The 23,024-nt window shown below is 43.2% G+C and overlaps 1 protein-coding gene across 1 annotated transcript in view; it reads left to right on the top strand.

Moving 5' to 3' along the window:
- The first annotated feature begins 13,817 nt into the window (after window positions 1-13,817).
- The window catches only part of LOC118851355 (sodium-coupled monocarboxylate transporter 1-like), a 48,400-nt gene continuing 39,193 nt past the window's right edge, over window positions 13,818-23,024 (top strand). Inside the window, exons 1-3 of the mRNA XM_036760800.1 lie at window positions 13,818-14,168; window positions 15,169-15,234; window positions 17,941-17,992. Coding sequence (XP_036616695.1) covers window positions 13,818-14,168; window positions 15,169-15,234; window positions 17,941-17,992 — 469 coding nt within the window. The remainder of the gene's footprint in view (window positions 14,169-15,168; window positions 15,235-17,940; window positions 17,993-23,024) is intronic.

The raw sequence follows: 23,024 nt of genomic DNA, 5'->3' as shown, positions 1-23,024 counted from the left end.
ACTTCTCTAGGTAACTTTACACTTCTTGTTCCAATTGCAAAACTGTATTTTAATCTCTGTTTGACCTGTTTCCTGAGTTTTAAAGGGAAAATAATAAACAACATGGATTTTTCTATCACCTAGCTCTGTTGTTTCCTTCAACCAAATTTTCAGGTTTAACAATACAACATATCAGATAGTTGACAAAGTGTCAATTAGAATTACAACCCAGGATCTCTGTCTCCAACTTTTGCCATAACTCTTGAAGCTAGGAAGGCTCAAGATAAGGCAAAAGTCATATAATTCAAGATAATGTCTAGGGCCAAGGCTTCCATCCTGGTAATTAGCTTACATTCCTTGGAAATGTCTTAGGGGCCCAGGACACTCGCCAAACAGCAGGAACTAAGTCTGATTTTCTTACACAAACTGGGGTTTGCAGTTAGGGGCTGGGGGCAGGGTTTTTCTAGCAATAGCTGGCTACTCAAGTATCACCCCTCAACCTTAAACCTCTTCATATATGGTGCGTTGGCCGGGAACGACAGCTAATCTCAAGTTTTTCTCCAGCCAAGACTGGAAGGTAAGCCTCTCCCTAACCCAAACCCTTTCTCGTTCTCCAAGCATTTTGGAAGTGCTTTTCGGGCCTGACTTCCCAGGTCCCCAGTAGGTCAAACAGCTGCTTGCTGTCTTGGACTCAGCCTGACGCTCTCAGGTACTCGGTCCAGTGGTTTATGTTCAAGGCCATGGACCTGGGCACACCTTCTGAAGCATAGAGGACAAGGATGGACGCCCTACCCGGAAGTGCGCCCCCAATTTTCCCAATTCTCTCAGCGAGAGGGAATGGGAAAATCTCAGGTACCTTTTTGTGTTTGTTTTTTTCTGTCTTGCTTTGTTCCTTTTTGAGGCTTACTCCCAGATCCTCCTTGCAGAGGAAGGGACTTCCAGCCCCCTGGGCTCACAATGGGTCAAACCTCCTCGATTCCCAAAAATTCGCCCTTAGGCTGTCTTTTACAAAATTGGAAAAAATTTAAGTTCTCTAAAGAACTTAAAAAGAAAAAGCTGGTATACCTTTGCAATACTTCTTGGCCACAATATCGCCTAGAGGGCCATGAAGATTGGCCTGTTTTTGGGACTTTACAATATAATACTCTTTTACAGTTAAATTTATATTGTCAGCGGGAAGAAAAATGGACAGAAATTCCTTACATAATGACCTTCATCGAGCTGTCTCGGAACTCTGTTCTCAAAAAGATTGCAAAATGCTCATAGCTACAGTCCCCCCACAAAGGGGCAATGGGGGTCAACAGGACATTTTGGATAATCCTTTCCTTATGGCCCCCAGGGCTTCAGCCCCAGCCCCTCCTCCTGTTCCCCAACCTCCTCGGAGCACCTATGTTTCCTGTGCTCCCCCTTCCATGGCCATCCCCTCTTTCTCTTGGTTTCCTGTAGTGCAACCCTCCTCTTATCCTGCCTCCTTCACAGTCCAAGTCTCCTACCCTGCATCTCCTCACATGGCCCCTGCCCCCTTGGCAACCCCTGCTCAGGTCCCAGCCAAGGGTCTTGTTGCGGTGCCTCCCTCTGTGGCCCCTTCCCCTGAAGGGACCCCTACTCAGGTTCTGGCCTCACGGCCTGCCCCTATTTCAGGCCCTGCAGTATCTACCACCATGAGCCCTACCCCTGAGGCAACCCCTACTCAGGTTCCAGCCTTGGGCCCTGCCCCCAAGGCAGTACCTCCTCCCCTGGCCCCTCTCTCTGAGGTGGCTCCCACTCAGATCTCTTTGGTATCTCCCTCTCTGACCCCTACCCCTCCTCAGGTACTAGCTGATCTCCCTTGCCAGGCAGATGCCCTGGCCTTGCAGTCTAATCTACCTCAGCCCCAAGCTCCAGGTCCCACAGCGCCTTCAAGGCTTTTTCCCCTGAGGGAAATGCCTGCTTCCCCTGCTGGGACAAGGAGAATGCATGTTCCATTCTCCATTTCAGATCTCATCCAAATTAAAGAAAAACTGGGGAGATACTCAGAAGATCCCACTAAGTTTACTGAGGGTTTTAGGGATCTGTCCCTGCAATTTGAACTTTCTTGGTGTGATTTGCATATCCTTTTCTCTACCTGTTGTACCACTGAGGAGAAGAGGAGAATCTGGGAACAAGCCCAAAAATTTGGGGATCATTTGGCTAGCAATAACCCAATAAAATATCCCCCAGGTACAGCTGCTGTTCCCACCAGTGACCCAGGATGGAATTATCAAAGGAGTGAGGATAGAGAAAAGAGAGACCATATGGTAATTTGCCTGTTAGAAGGCCTAAGAACTGCATTTCAAAAGCAAATAAATTTTCAAAAAATCAGGGAAGTTACTCAGGGAGAAAAGGAAAACCCTGCTCTTTTCCAGGCCTGGCTAGTAGAAGCTATTAAGAAGTATACAAATTTGGATCCTGATTCTGTTGAAGGGGCAGCAATACTTAACATGTATTTCATTAATCAGTCTGCCCCAGATATTAGGAGGAAACTGCAGAAATTGGCAATGGGACCCCAAACACCTCAGGTCCAGTTGCTGGAGACAGCCTTTGGAGTCTTCAACAATAGAGACCTAGTTGCAGCAGAGGAAAGGAAACTCAGGCAAAGAGCTAGAGACAGAGAACATGCTCAATTCTTGGCTGTTGCCATGGCCAGGAAAAGACCCAAGGAGCACCCCTCCAGGGAGCCCCCTTGGAAGCCCATTGGGTTGGGCAGTGGGGAAACCTGCTTTCGATGCCACAAGGAGGGTCTAAGGAGTGCCCCTCTAGGGCGCCCCCCTGGAAGAAGCCTCCAGGATCCAGGCCTCCATGACCGTGCCCAGCATGCAACCAGGAGGGACACTGGAGGTGTCCCCGAGGTTGGAAAAGTGGTAGAACCTCCTCCCAGTACCCTGTCCTCCAGTCTTCTCAAGACTCAGAAGGAGGGGAAAGCCTGGGGCTTGGCTGTGCTCCCACTTTCTCCACCTCTCTCTAGGAGCCTGGGCAAAATCGAGGCAGAAGGTAAGGTTACCCACTTTATCACGGCTATGTTCTCTTGCTTTAACTAGTGGCTCTGGCCCCACATGCCCCTCGACCCATCAGGTCATGGGCATCAAGGATCTGTTGTCTGAACACTCCTTCTCTGGCCCTGGCCCCCTGTTGGGAAGGGACCTGATGGTGAAATTGGGAAGCCAATTTTCTCTAGTTAAACCTCATAACTCCCTTTTCCCTCTGTTTACCAGACCTCCCCATGTTCCCTCAGAGGTGTGGGAGAAGGTTGAGCCAATTGTTTGGGATCAGGGAATTCCTGGGCAAGCTACTTCTGCCACCCCAGCCATAGTTCCCCTCCATAGCCTTCAATATCCAATTAAGCCCAAGGCTTGGGAGGGACTGCAACCATTAATTGGCACTCAAGGCCCTGACTCACTCCCTCTAGAGTGGGGCCCCTACCCAGCACAAGCTTTTGGGACTTTGAAAACTAAACTGATCACCACTCCAGCATTAGCTTTACCCAATCTAGAAAAACCTTTCACTCTCTATGTTGGTGAAAGGAGAGGACAGGCCTTGGGAGTCCTAACCCAGGCTTTAGGACCTGACTCCAGACCTGTTGCCTATTTTTCAAAGCAGTTAGACTCTGTGGCTACTGGATGGCCTGCATGCATCAGGGCCGTAGCTGCTACAGCCACTCTAATTGAGGAAGCTTCTAAACCTCTAGCAGACCAGCCCTTAGGAGCTCTGACTCCCCATAGAGTTCAGAGCATACTGGAAGCAGATGGCCACCAGTGGCTGGCTAGCCACAGGCTCACCACATATCAAACCTTGCTCTTAGATACCCCAGACCTAATTTGGATGTGCTACACACTCGTGAACCCCTAAGCAGTGTGGTACACAGAACTAGTGATTAGGGGAGCTAGGTATGAAATAGTCATCTTTAATTCCCACCAGGGATATTGTCTTCTCTCTATACTCCTATACTGCCTGTTTGCTGCTTGTTTGCTTAACCTCTTTGCCAAGTTTGTCTCCTCCAGGCTCCAAGCCATCAACTTCCAGATGACCACTCAGACCATGCACCCCTTGAACTGGACCCATCAAGACAGGAACAGATCTACACCCCTTGCCAGCAGGAAGCAGTTTCAGAAGCTGAGATCTTCGTCCCTGACCCCAAAAGAATTTGGGTCCTATTTGTTTGAGGGGGGAATGATGAGGGCCCAGTCTCTGGGAACCCCCTTGAATCTAGAATACAGTCTCTGGGAGCCCCCTTGAACTGTCCTTGAATCTTCCAACTGGATCTGGCCTTCCCCTAAGGCCACAAGCCTCACATTATCATTAGGCCCAAATCTCTACCTAGCCTAGCCCTTTGTTGTTCAGCTACTTCCCACCCTTAATCCCATTACCTCACCTTGCCCTCCTTGGACTTCCCCTCAAGACCCTTCCTAAACCCCTCCTCTAGTCACCCCAGACCACCCCTCAATCCCTCCTACAATCTTTGTGTATATAATCTCCATCTTGCCTCCGTGAAGGTGCTCAGATTCAATCTAATTCAGTAGGTTGAATCTGGCCCGCTTGTGGAAACAGGCGTCACAAAGGGGGGGATTTCTTAAGACAGCCCATTGTGGTGAATCCCTAATAAACTTTGTCTTTTCCCTTGGCTGAGAAGGCTTGAGTTGAATTCTTTCAGCAGGACCCGGTACGTCAATATTTTGGAGTGTCCAGCACCTCTCAACTTTTTACCTCTTCATGGACACTCATGGACGGTCAAGCAGAGAATTCACATGATTGTGAGTACCAGCTTTTCCTATACATTCCTCATTTATGCCCTGTTTGATAGTTCAGGAAACTAACCTCAATTCTAAATTCCAACCCTTGAGAATGTATTTCCCTGTAAAATTCAGCACAAATCTTTATATTTTGATTTTTTTTTTACTAGTTCTAAGAATCCATCCATGTAGGGGACAACTGATAAGGAGATTTTCTTTTCCACCCCAGTTCAAATCCTTATCACTTTTGAATCAAAGTGGCCTGGACTATTACAACAGCTTCTTAATTGGTTGGCCTGCCTCAAAGAATTCCTCTCTCCAGTCCAATTTCCACACAGGTGCCAAAGTGATTTTCAAAAAGTACAAATATGACTATTTCATTCTCCCCCTCTAGTGAGAGTCGCTCCCCATTACTTACAAGAACAAATGTAAAATCCTCTGTCTAGCATTCAGAGTGGTTCACAACTTGGCCGCTTTTTGCCTTCCATCCTTATTACTGTTCCTCATGTACAAATTCAATCTCCAGCCTCTGTGCCTCTAACACCCAAATGGTGCCAACACCTAATAGAATCCAATATAAGCCAAGACCAATTCTGTTTGACAGACTTCCATGGCCAACTCAATAGAAGTGAAGAATTTTTTAGACCATTATAATAAGTTTCCTTTTTTGGTTCTGAGCTGCCCACTTTTGCTGACTCTTCATATAGCCCTCTGGAATCTAACCATTTGAGAAGAAAATTAAGTCTATCAGAAACAAAAAGAGGTATTTGTGCACATTTCTGTTCAGGTCTGTGTTTATAATCACCTTATATATCATATACAGTAAGCTTTAAGTTATGCCAGTACATCTATTCTTTAAACTTAACAGAGTATTCAGTGCTTCACACAATGCCTAGAACATAGTAGGTATTTAATAAATGCTTGTTGACTTGACTTAGTTTTAACAACTATATTAACTACCCAGTCTAGGACCGAGCTAATTTTAGCCACACTGGACCACTTGAGATCCTACAAGAGAGAAGAAGGAGCATACATCTTGTCTGAGACCAGCAGTTGAATTGCTCTTATTTCCTCTGGGAATTCTATGAATCCCATTGGGACTCATCCAGGGACTTCTAACTGGCTTCGAGTAAAGTTTGGTGTTTCTTCTCCTTGCACTGCTACTGAATTTAGCATATAGAGTTTTGGTCTGTGTTTAAAGACATAAGAGCCTAAGAAGAGGAAGTGACCTCAAGATCAAGGAAACCTCCAGAAATGCAAAACAAGGTAGGTGATATGTCTTTGCTCAGAAAAAGGAATATAACCTAGTTCCCTGTAATAAGAGTGGAGCTGAAATTAAGCTCCTGTGGGTCAATAAGCTTTAAGGCAGATGTCCTGCTCTGTAGATAAGATCAGTACTGAGTGTCTTACTTGAGGAGGTATGGGGAATAGAATATACAAAAATATCTCTTACCCAGGAAAAACTGACAATTTATCTCAACCACTAGAGAAAGGAAACTTTCAAATTCTTTAGCAAAATGGATGGGCTAAAAACTTAAAAAAAAAAACCAAACATTTTGTTTTCCCCCCAAATTATATGTTAAAACAATTGTTTAACATTTTTTAAAAATTTTCAGTTCTAAATTCTATCCCTTCCTCCCTCCCCTTGATGAGGGCACAGTCTCTGGGAACCCCCTTGAATGTGGAATACAGTCTCTGGGAGCCCCCTTGAACTGTCTTTGAATCTTCCAACTAGATCTGGCCTTCCCCAGAGACTATAGCCTCACATTATCATTAGGCCCAAATCTCTACCTAAACCTTGCCTTCTATTGTTACTATAGATATACATGCCTTCAGTTACTTCCCAACCTTGATACTATCTATATCCATGCCTTCAGCTACTTCCCATCCTTAATTCCATTCTCTTGGTTCCTGGACTCTGACCTCATCTGGTCCTCTTTAGACTCCTCCTCAAGACCCTCCCTAAAGCCCTCCTCTAGTCACCCCAGACCACCCCTCAATCCCTCCTACAATCTTTGTGTATGTAATCTCCATCTTGCCTCCATGAAGGCACTCAGGTTCAATCTAGCTAGGCTCAGATTCAATCTAGCCCAGTAGATTGAATCTGGCCTGCTTGTGGAAACAGGAGTCACAAAGGGTGGGATTTCTTAAGACAACCCATTATGGTGAATCCCTAATAAACTTTGTCTTTTCCCTTGGCTGAGAAGGCTTGAGTAGAATTCTTTCTGCAGGACCTGGTGTGTCGGTATTTTGGGGTCTCAAGCACCCCTAAAAACATATGGTTCCCCTACAATCATCATTTTTGCTTTAACTTCTTCACCCTCACCCCTCCTTAAGATGATAAACAATCAGATATAGGTGCTAAAGTTTTTTTAAAAGGATCCTAAATTAACAATACACTCAATAGATTTTTGGTAATGTGAATGAATGATTACTATTAATGAAATATTTGTTTTTGTCTTATCTTATGAGTCTATGTTTATATATATATGTATATGTATATATATACATATACATATATACATATATATGTCAGAAAATCTGAAATGAAAATCTTATACAGGAGTGGGTGAAGAAAGCCTTTATTAAGATTCTCAAGAAGCCGGCACACCACATATCTTAAGGTACTGAGGGCGCCTAGTACAGAAGCAGAGCTAGCTTTATATAGCTTTATGTTTCACTGTCCCTCCCTTCCTGATGATGATCAGTCATCATCCTTCCTGATTGCATTCTTCCTTATACTCCCACTTCATATCACTCCTTAACATGTTCTCCCCTCCCCCCACATACATCTGCATAGATCGCATGTGCATTAAAATGGCCCTTAGCTCCTGCTGGGGAGGAGAAGATAATGTTAATGAAACAATTAACCATCCATATTTGAAGCCTGACTGACCAAGTCACCCTATCTTAACCACAAAATATTGGAGATCAAAACCAAAGACAAAGAGAGATAACATATACAATGGGTATTTTCCTTTTGTTAACAAGCAAGATGATTTTTTTCCAGTGATTAAATGCTACACTAATGAATATGTTCTTAGTATAGAATGATGATGATGAGGATGTGTTTCTAGCATGAGTTGCAGTTTACCCTACTGCCAAAGCAGACTCCAAAGCAGTCACAACTGCTGAAGTTTTGTAACCAGATTACTGTTAACCATTCTGAAAGTAGTATCTTCAGTACTGAGATCATTGATCCTGAGAGAAAATAGCCTTTGCTCTTCCGGAGTTCGAGGCAAAAGGACAGGACAATTGTGCTAGTAATCTCTTCCCTGACCAAAGAAGAGGATGTACCGCTTCCAAGCTTCCAAGCACAAGACTGTGCCTTTAGGCAAGATAAAAACAAAACTAGAATGTCTGTCATTTCTAGAGCAAAACAATTGTAAGTTCATTCATGATGTTTTGGAAGGAACTGTGAAACATTTAGTGGGGAATGTGTGATCTATTGTAACCAAAATTTTGAAATGGCCAGCTACTTGTGTGGTCACATCCAGCTTCGGTGGCTACAAGTGTCTATTTTTAGTTAAAAAAGCTTTCTGTTGATTTTGTTGTTTTCACATTGCCTAAATTTCCCCTGTAATCCTTCTCATTCTCCCCCCAGAGAGCTATCTCATATAACAAAATATTTTTATAAGAAAAAAAAGAAGTGGAAGAAAAGAAAAACAATTAGCAAAACTAATCAATATACCTAAAACATTTGGAAATATATGCAAATGTACCACTCTGTGGAATTGTCTTCTCATATTTCTTCTTTGAGGTCAATGCTTGCTTTACCAAATTTACTTTTGATTATTTTGTAGTCAAGTTCTTGCTGTTTACACTGCTGTAGTCGTTGTATATGTTGTTTTCTTAGTTCTGTTTAACTCACTTTGCATCATTTCACGTAAATTTTCTCATGCTTCTCTACATACATTATATTTGTCATTTCTTACAGTACAGTAAATATTCCATGACTACAGATGTATTCTTGAAGAAGGCATTTAACAAATGCATGAATGGTAGACCAAACACTTGTAATGTTTGATGTGCAAATTGTTACTACTGATGATCATATTGGTCTGTGCTTTGATATCACTAGCTACATTTTGTAAGGTAATAGAGAGATTGGGTTCCTGGTACTGATAATTTGAGTGGGATGGGATGGCTATCTGACTGCAAGATCTAAAACTGAGAAAGAATCCATCCTCCTTATACCTTGCTTCCTACTATGTACTCTTTGATCCAGTGACACTGACCTCCTTGCTGTTCCATGAACAAGACACTCCTCTAGACTCTTGGCATTTTTTCTGGTTGTCTCCCATGCCTGGAATGTTCTCCCTCCTCAACTCTACCTACTGATTTCATGGGATTATTGTAAATCCTATCTTCTATAGGAAGCCTCTTAATTCTCACACTTTCCATCTGTTAAAGATTTCTTATTTTATCCTGTATATAGCTCGTTTGTAAATATTTTCTTTGTTTGTTGTCTTCGACACTAGACTGTCAACTCCTTGAGGTCACAAATGTCCTTTTTCTCTTTTGGTATCCCAAATACTTGGCACAGTGCCTGACACATAGTAGATGCTTAATAAATGTTTGTTGTTTGATAGATAAATGGCTGGGAATATGTAATGGTAATCAGGATGGGACTTTTTTTTTTTTTTGCTGTTTTCTCTTTTTGAGTACTAAATGCCTTTAAAGAGTCTCACCTTTGTTTGAATGGGGCAGGTAAAGTGGACTCCTTTTTGTTTTGGAGAGTATTTCTAAGGCAATCCAGGGTCATTGATTGGAAACAATGTACGTGATGAGGTGCTACCCTAAATGGTAGGCCCTGAGCCCTCAGGGCCCTGAGCAGAGTATGTGGGCTAGAAGGCTAGAGGGGGTACACTCATTGAAAGAGTGTTGGTGAATAGACTCTGGGTAGCTGATTGAAGGCCCCCCCCCTTGAAAAAACCCAGATGTTGGTGCTTCTCTCTGGTAACTATGTTTGCGGTGTCTTGATCAGACAAAAGCCTATCTGTTTTTGCTTCTTTCTGGTAACTATGTATGTGGTACCTTGATCAGACAAAAGTCTATCTGTTTATATGATCTGTTTGTAATTTGTGTTTGTATTTGCTCTGAAGTTCAGGGTGCTGACTTTTTTCCCCCTGCACTAAGTGAATGATATATGTATGTATGTCTAATTAAAGTAAGATTGTTAACCCCTTAAAGTTGCTTTCCTTAGGAAAGCAGATTAAAGAACCTTTGTTAGCAGCCCTTCTGTGTGCTGGTGTTATTGGTCTTACACAGCCACAGTAGCTGCTAGCAACATTGTTACAGAATGGATTATTAAAATGACTTTTTCTTCAACAACTTGTGGATTCACAAAATCCTTATTGGTTTTTCAGGTCCATGCCCCATGGGAATGAATTCAGGGCAAAACCAAAAATAACAAGACACTTAGTTGTTGGGTATTGAGGTTATTTCATTCTTTAATTTTTCTACTTATTACATTTACATCCTAGCCATAGAAAAAACTTATCCATATACAAGTGTTTTTTTTTTCTTTTAAGTTATTTATATGAAGCAATGTGGCATCCTGGAATATGCCAATGCTGGACTTTGGTGTCAGAAAAACCTCAGTTCAAAACCTCAGATACTTATTAGTTGGGTAACATCAGGCAAGTCACTTAACTTTCTGTGCCTCAGTTTCCTCATCTGTAAAACAGAGATAATAATAGCACCTACTTCACAGGGTTGTTATGAGGAGCAAATGAAACTCTCCTACTCCCTCTTTTCCTCCTCCCTCTCTTCTCTCTCCTTCTGCTTTTTTCCCTCCTCTTTCTTTCTTCTTCTTCTTCTTCTTCTTCTTCTTCTTCTTCTTCTTCTTCTTCTTCTTCTTCTCCTTTTCCTTCTCCTCCTCCTCGCTCCATATATACACATACAAATATTACTTTGAAAATCTAAGTATTATTATTATTATTGGCTCTGGAGTTAAGATCTGGGTTCAAAACCTACCTCTAATAATATTTCTGTCACTTTGGACACATACTTTTACTTCCCTAAACCATGGATTCCCTTGTAAAATGAAAGGGTTAAATTAGTTTGCTTCTCAGGTTCCTTTCAACTCCAAATCTATAAGCATAAATCACATTACCTTCCTGGGTCTCAGTTTCTTCATTTGTATAGTGAGCGTGTTTCACTATATAGTCTCTGAGGTCCCTTTCTCTAGAGTGAGACTGATGAGGTTAGGGAACCATATGTTTTTCGGGGTGCTCGAGACACCAAAATACTACCAACAGACCGAGTCCTGCCAAATGAATTCCATTCAAGCCAAAGAAAAACAAAGTTTATTAAAGATTTCGCCCCAATGGGTAGACCCTGAGGGAGCCTGAGCATTTGTGATGCTAGTGTCAGCAGGCCAGATGGAATGTAAGCTGAGCGCCCTCTTGGAGGCAAGATGAGATTTAGATATAGAAAGATTGCGGGAAGGATTGAGGAGTGGTCAAGTAGTCTGGGGTGACTAGAGGAGGGGTTTGGGGAGGGTCTTGAGGAGGAATCTAAGGAGGGTCTTGAAGGGACTGGGGTTATTAGAAGTCAAGATTCCAGGAACCAAGAGAATGGGATTTTTATGGGATCAAGGGTGGAGTGCACCTAAAGAGGGCTAGGCTAGATAGAGATTGGGTCTAGTGATAAAGAAAGGCTTATTTGTGGCTTCAGGTGAAAGCCTGATCAAGTGGGAAGATTCAAGGAGAGTTCAAGGGGGTTCCCAGAGACTGTACCCCATCAAGGCAGCTAGGTGGTACAATGGATAGAGTATTATAGCTGGAGTTAGGAAGAATTGAGTTTAAATCCTGATTTTGAACGGTCTCACATTACTTGTGTGATTCAAGGCAAGTCACTTAACCTCTCTCTGCCTTTTCTTATCTGTAAAATGGGGATCAGTTTTCTTATCTCTAAAATGGGGATAATAATAGTATCTACCTCCCAGCACTCTTGTGAAAATCAAATGAGATATTTGTAGATCACTTGGCAAACTTTAACGTGTTATATAAATTTTAGTTATTATTATTTGGCTAAAATTCTATGATCTTCTGTAAAATGGGGATGATAATACCCAAAGTGCTCACCTATCCCACAAGGCTGTTGCTAGGTTCAAATGAGATGATGTACAGAAAGGATTTTGCAATTTTAAAAGAACGATATGAAGAAATGAAACAACATTTATTAAGAGCTTGTTAAGTGCAGCACTGTGCAAAGCAAAGACAGGCCAGCAAGACAGTACAAAAGTCAGTTACCAGTACCATTGGGAACATTCCCCAACTGGGGAATTCATAGAGTATGCCATTATTATTATTATTTGGAGCGGGGCAAGGCAGGGCAATTGGGGTTAAGTGACTTGCCCAAGGTCACACAGGTAGTAAGTGTGTCAAGTTGTTGAGGCCTGATTTGAACTCAGGTCCTCCCGACTCCAGGGACAATGCACCACCTAACTGCCCCAGGTTGTGCCATTATTAAGGGGCTTGATCTTGATTCCCAGGCCAGATTGCCTTCCAGAAAGAATGCACCTGACTGCACTGCCAGTAGCCAGGAATGAGTGGAATTGTTGATTTTATCTTTCATCTTCTCTGTCCCCTCCTTCCCATTCCCCAATCCCAGGTTAAAGTGTGGTGAAGTGGTGCCTCATAGTTGCTCTTGTCGACCTGAGAAGTTTGGTTAAAGGAGACAACAGGCTAGGTGATATAAAAATTCATATAGTTTTATTCTCTTGAAGCTAGCCGGCACATGATCATGGTTCTGATTGATTTTGAGCAAGAAGGACAAGGTTTTAAAGTTTCCCAACTGCAGTTTTATGATCTCCACATCAAAGAAAAGAAGTTCTTAGGTAAACAAGGCCATCAACAAGATAGGGTCACTTAGGCAAATGTAGACAAGGTACCTTCTGTCGATCTTATCTGGTCTTTGAAGCTGCTGATAGAGAAAGGGGGATTTTTAGAATAGAGCAAAAGCGGTTTGGATTCCCTGAACATTATTGGGGTTCAAATAATCTGAAAGGATTGACACTTTAAATTACATTCCTGTGATTGTTAGTTGAACTCCAGACCAGAAAAAAAAAAACCACCGTTTTTTCAGGACAGAAATTTCTTTACCAGCCTGCTACACAAGACTCCTGTAAAATTCCCTCTACTTCCGTTTCCTAAATTTGTCTGACCAGGACATTCCCAACTCGCTGTTCGGGAGACACCCAGTAGGCTCTCAGTCATAATGCCCAGAATGAATCCCTTATAATTTGTCAAAAAGGATTTACCCTCACTCAAGATTGGATGAATTTCCCACAAGTTGTGTGTAAACTGATTTTTCGGTCAATTTAATTGTATTTGAGAAGCACTTTGAGGGACACGCGTTTCCTTCATTGATTTGCTTTGTAAATTGAGGCTAAGCAGCATTCCTGAACCGGAAGCAGGAGCGGTGGTGTTAATCTTCCCACAAAGCTGGGAATCGCAGAGGTAAGATTTGGACCCATATTTTATGGGTCCCCCCCCCCCTTTTTAAACATTTGCATTCTCTTTCCCTAATAGGGTGACCAAAATTTTGTGCTGGTTCAAGGTTCAAATACGTTCAACTCCTTACCTTGGTCACCAATCTGGCTTTGGACATTCAAATCACCAGGGTCCTCCCATCCACCCCCTACGCGTCTAGCAAAGCAAGCAGAACCGGAGAAGCCAGCCTGACCCGAGCCTAGAGAGCCCAGCAATTTAGCACAGACAGAACTTGCCTAGCCTTGTCTCCTCTCGCCTCTGCTCTCTCACACCACTCTCTCCTGGTTCAGGCGCCTTTCCGAGAGGATCGCTCCCCTGCGTGGTTCAGCAGGAGCCTCAGCCACGCTCATCCCATCCCCAAGCTGAACCCGCCGGGTCCAACGTCTGCCCTTGGGGGGTAGGGGGCGGCAGAAGCGTGGCGCTCCTGGAGTCTGGACCACGTGGGAGATACTCGGACAGATCCGCAGACTGAAGATCTGGAAGTCAGCCCTCCCTGGCACGGACGGCTGCCGTACCCGGAGCAAAGCAGCGGCCTAAGCGGACAGCTCCCCTCGACGTTTTTTGGGGAGAAGAAAGTTTGAGCAGCGCAGCCATGAGCGCGCAGCAGGAAACCAGGACCTTCGTGGTGTGGGATTACTTGGTGTTCGCGGGGATGCTGCTCATCTCCGCAGCCATAGGCATTTATTATGCCTTCTGGCGTGGCGGCCAGCAGACCCAGGCAGACTTTCTGATGGGCGGCCGGAAGATGACGGCGCTGCCCGTGGCGCTGTCCCTTACTTCCAGTTTCATGTCCGCCATCACGATCCTGGGTATCCCCGCCGAGATCTATCGCTTCGGGGCCGTATTCACCATCTATGGGTTCTCCTATATCATTATTGTGGTCATCACCTCGGAAGTCTTCCTTCCAGTCTTTTACAAACTGGGAATTACCAGCACCTACGAGGTAAGGAGATATCACTGCCCCTTGCCTTTCGGAGTTTAAGGAAAATGGGGAAGAAATGTTATCAAACTGAGTTTAGATTTAGAGCAGGAAGTGGTATTATAGAGTATCCCTCTAACAGAGACCCAGAGTCCAACCTCTTCAATGCACACACGAGGAAGCTGCTCCAGAACAGGTTAAACCAGTGACTTGACTAGTGACTAGGTCACCAAAATAACAAGGGGCGGAATTGAGATTCAAGCATAAGACCTCCGACTCCCAATCCAGAGCGCTTTCCTTTGCATCCCTGCTGCCTCCTCTCTAGGTAAACAAACGCGAAATTATTGGATTCTTCTGAAGAATGTTAAGTTCTTTTTGGAGGGGCTAAGTGACTTGCCCAGGGTCACATCGCTAGTGTCTGAGGTCAGATTTGAACTCAGTTTCTCCTGATGCCATGGCCAGTGCTCTAGCCCCCCTGTTAAATTCTTTAAAAGAAGGGACTGTTTTCATTTTAATCTTTGTAACTCCTGGCATCTTGTATAAAACCTTGCACTGAATAGAAGCTTAATTAATAAATGCTTGTTGGGATAAATTGTATTGAAGAGTAATATTTTTAAAAATGAGCTGGAGAATTTTGATCATTTTCCAAGAGGTTGCTTTGTCATAGCCCTTGGTGTTTTCTACAAGTTTAGACAGGTTTGGTTGAGCCTCTGAGAGAATGTTCTTGCAGAGTGAAGGACGGGGCCTGTTGGCAGATAGTCTTGATGCTTAGGGGTGCCTGAGGCAACTATCCGGTGCTGAGCCAGAGGAAAGACAAATCTATCAAAACCTGGCTCTGCCAGATGTTAACTCTGTGACCTTGGGCGAGTCACTTAATTTCTTAGAGCCTCAATTTCTTCATTTCTAAAATGACAGGGTTAGACTCAATGACCTCGAGGGTCCCTTTCAGCTCCAAATCTGTAATAGTGTGGATAGGGTGGGTCATACATACTAACCATTTTACCTTCATTTTGATCTTTGAAAGTACCTAGAGCTTCGTTTTAACAAACACATCCGGCTCTGTGGAACGGTTCTGTTCATCATTCAAACGGTAAGCGGTTCTCCAGTGTGTCCTGCCCCCTCCCCACCCCACTCCATTTTGTTGTCTAAAATGTTTTTTTGCAAAATGCTTCTAGTAATGGTGCATTTTGTTTATCAAAACACTGCTAGATAGTGGAATGTGTAAGTGAAAAATGGACAAATTAAAAAGAGAGCTGGAAACAGGAAGAGGATGAACAAGTTTTTGCCATTGCAGAGGCCTGAGCACAGAGATATTGAGAGCTTAGCTTCCTGAAATGATAGTAACACACTGAATTTCTCACCTGCACAAGTGGTAGAGTTCACTTACTTTGGGCGATAGCTCTTTATTCTTAATTCTGTGAACTAAAAAAAAAAACAAAACTCCATAAATGTAATTCAGGTGACAGTGGTGTTTGAATGATTCATTGAGAATCAGGAAATACTAAGAACTCACAAGTCCCTATAACTTTAAAGATTGCAAAGGATTTTCCTCCTAACTACCCCAGGAGGCAGCTGGGCCTTAACTATACAAAGGCTGGTGAATATACGAAGGCTGTGAATATACAAGGCAAGTGATGCCTTCTGAATGGGGGACTCCCATTGTAGGAACAGGTTCCATCACCTGATCCAGATGGCAACTATGACTTCATAAATAAGCTGTAAGCAACACAATGTCATTATAGATTGTGAGCTAGAAGGGACATTTGAGGCCATCAAGCTCAATCCTCATTATCTTACAGATTGGGAAACCGAGACCCAGAGAGGTTAAGCCCAAGCCCACACCAGTAGTAAATTAATGTTAGAATATGAACCCTTTGACTTCAAGGAGTTGCCTGAGGCACGGAGATGTTTTTGTCTGGTTTTTTTTTTGTTCTGGTAAATGTTTATTTTTTTTAAACTTTTTAATATTTATTTATTTTTTTAAGCACATTTTATTTTTTTTTTGTTCATTGTTTTTTTGGCAGGGCAATTGGGGTTAAGTGACTTGCCCAAGGTCACACAGCTAGTACATGTGTCAACTGTCTGAGGTCGGATTTGAACTCAGGTCCTCCTGACTCCAGGGCTGGTGCTCTACTCACTGCACCACCTAGCTGCCCCTCTTTTTAATATTTATTAAAAAATTTTTTGAGTTCCAAATTCTCTCCCTCTCTCCAGTCTGTCCCGCACCCATTGAGAAGGCAAGTAATACCAATTATACATGTGAGATCATGCAAAATATATTTTCTTATTAGAGATGTGGAGATGTTATGTAACAAGCTCCCATGGCTACTGTCAGTCCTAATTTGAACTTAAATCTTCCTGACTCTATTTTGTACAGCAGAAAATCACAGAATCCTAAATGACCTTAAAAGCCGGCTAGTCCAAACTTTTCACTATACACTTAATGAAACTGAGTTTCAAAGAGACTAAATAACTCGCCCAAAGTTAGGACGAGTCAGGATTTGAACTCAGGACCACAGCCTCCAAACCTAGTACTCTTCTCTATGACACTGTGCTGCTTCTCGTGTGGTCACTCACTTTAAAGAGTTACTCTTATTGCCACCACTGTCTCCATTGACCCCTTTGTTGTCACCCTCATTTCACAGATGACAGTGCTAGTGCTCAGAGACTTCGCGATCAGAGCTGGGTTTTGAAGCCCAGGTCTCCAGAGCGGCGCTCTGAGCTCCGCTGGAATGAGAGCGATGCCCGCGATGTGCCAGGCGCTGTGCTATGGGGAGTAGGGGCTATTATTATGCTCATTTTACAGTTGAGGAAACTGAGGCAGACAAGGTTAGGTGACTTGGCCAAGGTCACACAGCCGGTAAATTTCTGAGGTTGGATTTGAACTTAGTTCTTCCTGATTCTAGGCCCCAGCTCTCTCTATTCACTGCAATACCTAGATGCCTTGAGAAAAAAATTTTGAAAACCTTTATGATTTACTCTAGTAATTGCAAATTATGTTGCCCCAAAGACAAACATGAAGACACTCATCAAAGTCCTACAAAATCAAAAAAGAAAGGGGGAAGTAGGAGCATTGGAAGCAGGGTTCTAGAGCTGGAAGAACTTCAGACGGCCATCTAGTCCAACAAGACATCTCCTTTATAATATCCTCCCCAAATCTGGTTATCTGGTCTCCAAATGAAAACCTCAGTGATGGAAGGTGAAGAGAAGGCATTGTTTTTGTTGAGTTACATCCAACTCTCTGTGATGCCGTTGGCAGTTTTCTTGACAAAGATCCTGGAGTGGTTTGCCATTTCCTTTTCTAGCTGATTTTACAGATGAGAAGACTGAGGCAGACAAGGTTAAGTGACTTGCCCAGGGTCACACAGCTAGTAAGTCTCTAAGGGCAGATTTGAACTCAGGTCTTCCTAACTCCAGGCCCAGCACTCTATTCACTGTAATATCTAGCTGCCCTCATCTGTAAAATGGGGATCATAATAGCCCTTACCTTATAGGGTTGTGGTGAGATAGATACCTATGGCATTTTGCAAACCTTAAAGCGCTTTTTAAATGCTGGCTATTATTATTATTATTAAATATAAGATCCATCAAGCACAGATGAATTATTGGGTTCATTCAGGGAGCCCAGCTGTGCTGGAGATAGAGCCAGATATACTGGAGAACAGGAGGGATTAGGAAGAGATGGTGGCTCTTTGCTCCATGACCAAAATAGAGGGAACTTGAATGCTAAGTGGGTTGTCGTTAAAACGTTCTTTTGTATTTGATATGTACACATTTCATGATCTCACTTTTCTAGATTCTGTACATGGGAGTTGTCATTTATGCTCCGGCTCTTGCTATGAATCAAGGTAAATCTTTGCACAGAAACAGTGTTTTTATCTCTTATGGATGGGGGGGAGGGGCTGACAGAGCACCAAGGTGGAGGTGAGCTTTGGATGACCTTCATGGGTTCATAGGATCCCAGAAAAAAGATCAAAGTCTCATAGATGTGGTGCTAGAAAAGACCGTTGCTGTCGTTTGGTCATGTCTGACTCTTTATGTCCCCATTTGGGGTTCTCTTGGCAAAGATACTGGACTGGTTTGCCATTTCCTTCTCTAGCTCATTTTATAGATGAGGAAACTGAGGCAAACAAGGTTATGTGACTTGCCCAGGGTCACATAGCCAGTAAGTGTCTGAGGCTAGATTTGAACTCAGGAAGATGAGTCTTCCTGACTCCAGACCTGACACTATGGTGCCACCTAGCTGCCCCTGGAGTGAGAATATCATAGAGAAATTCCTGGAGGAGAGCCTGGAGTGGTGCCTGCAAAGGACAAAAGGCATGGATGGCCTGAATTTCCTCTTCCTTAAGATGGGGGCACTGGGAGGAACCTGCCAACCAGAGGGAGGGGCTGGAAGGGGAGAGGGTACTTTCAAAGATGAAGTTCAGGGATGGAGATTGGACTTCCAGAGGGAAGAGATAACAACAAAATGACTGGTCCCGACAGCAAAATGTCCATTGAGATTACAGGTCATAGGATGATATGAAGAGGTTTATGATGATAAGTAGGGAACCATATGTTTTTAGGGGTGCTCGAGACCCCAAAATACTGAAATGCTGGGTCCTGCCGAAAGAATTCGACTTAAGCCTTCTCAGCCAAGGGAAAAGACAAAGTTTATTAGGGATTCACCATGTGGAACATTTTATACCATTTTATATCATTTTTAATTTCAACTAGACCCAGAGCCTGAATTAATGAGTAACTGGATGAAGATCCAGGACCTGGGCTTCTTTGTTCTCTCTAAAAGTTTGCTCAGGAAATACCCTTACCTCTGTCAACAAGGCCAGATCAGACTGATCTAAGGACATTCTCACCCCTGTTAGCCATTGAAGGATGAGACCCTAACCCGAAGAGAGACTACCTCGATTAATATTAACTGACCTTTGTCAACATTCTTTCCATTAAGGAAAATCCTCTTCTTGTATCATGGTTAAACATACATAGGGGTCATGAAGGTGAGGTAACACAGGCTTGCTGGGTCTGCTAAAATAATGTATATAAGTTTTCTCATTCCTTTGTTCAGACAGCCAGAGCTTAAGCTCTGACTCCTTGCACGTACAAGTAAGCTAGCTTAGCTGTGCTTTAAGGGAAAATAATAAACAACATGGATTTTTCTATCACCTAGCTCTGTTGTTTCCTTCAACCAAACTTTCAGGTTTAACAACCATTATGGGTTGCCTTAAGAAATCCCACCCTTTGTGATGCCTGTTTTCACAAGCTGGCCAGATTCAATCTACTGAACTAGATTGAATGTGAGCCCCCACCCTGTGGTCTGGGGTGACTAGAGGAGGGTTTAGAGAGGGTCTTGAGGAGGAGTCTAAGGAGTCTAAGGTCAGACTTCAGGGTGGGGAGATAGTTGAAGGCTACCTGGAGATGAAAGACAACTGAAGGCTAGGGTAATAGGCCTAGGGTATAGATATTTTGATGAGGATTAAGGGTGGGAAGCAGCTGGACAATAGAGGGCTAGGCTAGATGGAGATTTGGGCCTAATGATAATGTATGGCTTATGGCCTTAGGGAAGGCCAGATCTAGTTGGAAGATTCAAGGAGAGTTCAAGGGGGTTCCCAGAGACTATATTCCAGATTCAAGGGGGTTCCCAGAGACTGTGTCCTCATCAGATAGATTTATACTTCATCCAATCTCCTCATTTTACAGATGAGTAAATTGAGGCTTATAAGAGGCTAATTTATTGGCCCTACATCCTAGGACAATAGATTTGAAGCTGCAAGGGACCTCAGAGGTCATTTCCAGTTGAAAAACCCCACTCCCATTTTTCAGAAGAGAAATAAAACAGGTAGTGGACTTCATGTTTGAAAGAGTAGAACAAGATTCATGTAGTTACCATTCTGCTCTTGGTCGAGCAGTGAAACACAGCCTCAGCCTCCGGGCTGATCTCAATAATAGATACAGTGATGTTCATCACCTGGTATTGATAGAGCATCTTGGAATCATTGCTGGAAATGACATTGAAATTTCATGATTTTTATAATAGATTTGATAACAGTATTAATCAGATGTTTTGGAAGTCCTGTGGAATCACCGTAAGAATGGAACTTTGTGTATCTAAATGGCCATTCTATACGGAATGTTCGGCATGCCCTATAACATTGTCAGGAAGTGCCAACAATGACTTAATGTCACTTTTCATGAATCTGTAGTCAGAAGCAGTCTTTATAAATTACCCATTTGTTTCTAAGTTCAAAGTTTTTGGTTTAAATTCAGATTTAATTTTGGTTTAAATCTAATTCTAAAAATATTAACTTTGATTTGTTAGGATATATGGCCTCTATTCTCACTAGTCCCCAAATCACTGGATTAGGGGCTAAGAGGGTTTTGTGGAACATTTTATACCATTTTATATCATTTTTGTAATTTCAGTAAGACCCAGAGCCTGAATTAAAGACCCGCTTGAAGAGCCAGGACCCGGACTTCTTTGTCCTCTAAGGTTTGCTCAGAGAATATCTTTTCTCTGTATATAAGGCCAGATAGGGCTGACCTGAGAACATTCTTTCTCCTGTTAACCATTAAGGGATGAGACCCTAATCCTGGGAGACTGCCTCACTTAATATTCTACAAGTGTATACTTTAACTGACCTTTGTCAACACTCTAGTATTTACAAACCTATTCCGTTAAAGGTCTTGTGGTTAAACATACATGGGGATCCTAAAACTAAGTAACATGCTGAATTGTGATGGTTCTAAAAAAAAATACAAAAACCTGTTCATTCCTCTGTACAAGTCTGGCTCAATCCATGATCATGTCTGTCCGCTATGTTTAAAGGGAATGAATAAATGTATAAGTAATATAAATTTTCTATCACCTAGCTCTGTTTGCCTCCTTTAACCAACTTTCAGGTTTAACAGTTGAGTGGGAGGTTAGGAAAGGCTACTAGAAAAACACCTGTGCTTTATACCTTGTGACTTAGGAAGGTTAAGACCTTACAGTGACTTGAGGTTGAATAAGACCAAGAAGGCTTGCCAGAAGGCGGGCACAGTGATGAGGACATACAACAAAAACTGCTTAAGAAATGATGCTCGATTGCAGTGGGTGGTGGTGGCCAATGCACTGACTTTGGTATCAGAGGACCTGGGCTGGGGTTGAATCCTGCTTTTGTAACTTCCTGCCAGTGTGACCTTGCGCAAGTCATTTCAATCACTCTTCTCATCTCTAAAATGAGAGCGTTGAGCTAGACAACTCTTAAGAGCCTTTCCAGTTGAAAAAGCTACTGTGATCATGTTTGGAATGGAGTGAGACATTAAAAAAAAAAAAGAATATGGGACAGCTAGGTGGTGCAGTAGATGGAGCACCAGCCCTAAAGTCAGGAGGATCTGAGTTCAAATACAGCCTGAGACACTTGACACTTACTAGCTTGTGTGACCCTGGGCAAGACACTTAAACCTGACTTCACTTAACCTCACCCAAAAAAAAAAATTTCCACCCAATTACATGTAAAAACAGTTTTAACATTTCTTGTTTTTCCCAAGTTTTGAGTTCTAGATTCTATCTCTCCCTCCCTCCCCTGCCTCCCTGAGACAGTAGACAATCTGATATAGGTTATTATAACAACAATCTGGCTAGCAGCTACTGTTGGGGTGAAAGACCAACACAAGACCAGCAACAAGAGTTGTTGAAGAGGTTTGGGGTTGAGGGGTGCTCGACACCCCAAAATACCGACATACAGGGTCCTGCCGAAAGAATTCGACTCAAGCTTTCTCAGCCAAGGGAAAAGACAAAGTTTATTAAGAGTTAGCCAAATAGGCCTGCCCCAAGAGATCCCACCCCTTGTGACGCCTGTAACGCAAGCAGGCCAGATCAATCTGAGCTAGATTGGATCTGACCACCTTCATGGAGGCAAGATGGAGATTATATACACAAAGATTGTGGGAGGGATTGAGAGGTGGTCTGGGGTGACCAGAGGAGGGGTTTAGGGAGGGACTTGAGGAGGAGCTTGATGGGACTGAGATGAGGTCAGACTCCTGAGTGGGAAATAGACAATAGAGGGCTGGGGTAACAGAGCTAGGGTATAGATATTTTGATCAGGATTAAGTGCGGGGAAACAGCTGGACAATAGAGGGCTAGGCTAGGCTTGGCAGAGACTTAGGCCCAATGATAATGCAAGGCCCATGGCCTTAGGGGAAGGCCAGATCTAGTTGGAAGACTCAAGGAGAGTTCAAGGGGGCTCCTAGAGACTGTATTCCAGGTTCGAGGGGGTTCCCAGAGATTGTGCCCTCATCATTGCCAGCACAGGTTCTTTGCTCAGCTTTTCTAGGGAAAGCAACTTTAAGGGGTTAACAATCTCAGTTTAATTAAACATACATATACCATTCACTTAGTTCAGGGGGAAAAGATCAGCCCCCTGGACTTCAAGGGAAATACAAACAGAAATTACAAACATCAACAGACACACCTTGTCTGGTCAAATCACAATTCATAGTTACCAGAGAAGGACCAATATTCAATCTGTCTGGGATACAAAGCCGGGGGGCGGGGTGTGGGTTCAATAGCTTGCCCAGAGTCTCCTCACCCACATCCTTTCAGTGAGTGTACCTCCAAAAGTCAAGTGCCAACCTCAAATCTTATATATCAGTCTCAGGGCCCTGGGGCACTTGAAGCTCATCATTTAGAGTGTAAGAAACCAGTGTGGGAAAACTCCAACCACCAGCACAACATCATATACAATTCAATGACTCTTGGTGCTGAGAAAGATCCCACTTTACCTGCCCTTTTCAAACAAAGACCAGAATCATTAAAGGCACTTAAGAGAAGAATGGCAAAAAACCCCGCCCTGATTACCACTACAGTTATGCATATGCAATCATGTAAAACATTTCCATATCAGT

This window comes from Trichosurus vulpecula, chromosome 5, assembly GCF_011100635.1.
Source record: "Trichosurus vulpecula isolate mTriVul1 chromosome 5, mTriVul1.pri, whole genome shotgun sequence".
NCBI classification, from domain to species: domain Eukaryota; kingdom Metazoa; phylum Chordata; class Mammalia; order Diprotodontia; family Phalangeridae; genus Trichosurus; species Trichosurus vulpecula.
Note: the sequence above shows the minus strand (reverse complement) of the source record. Positions and strands in the feature narration are given on the sequence as shown.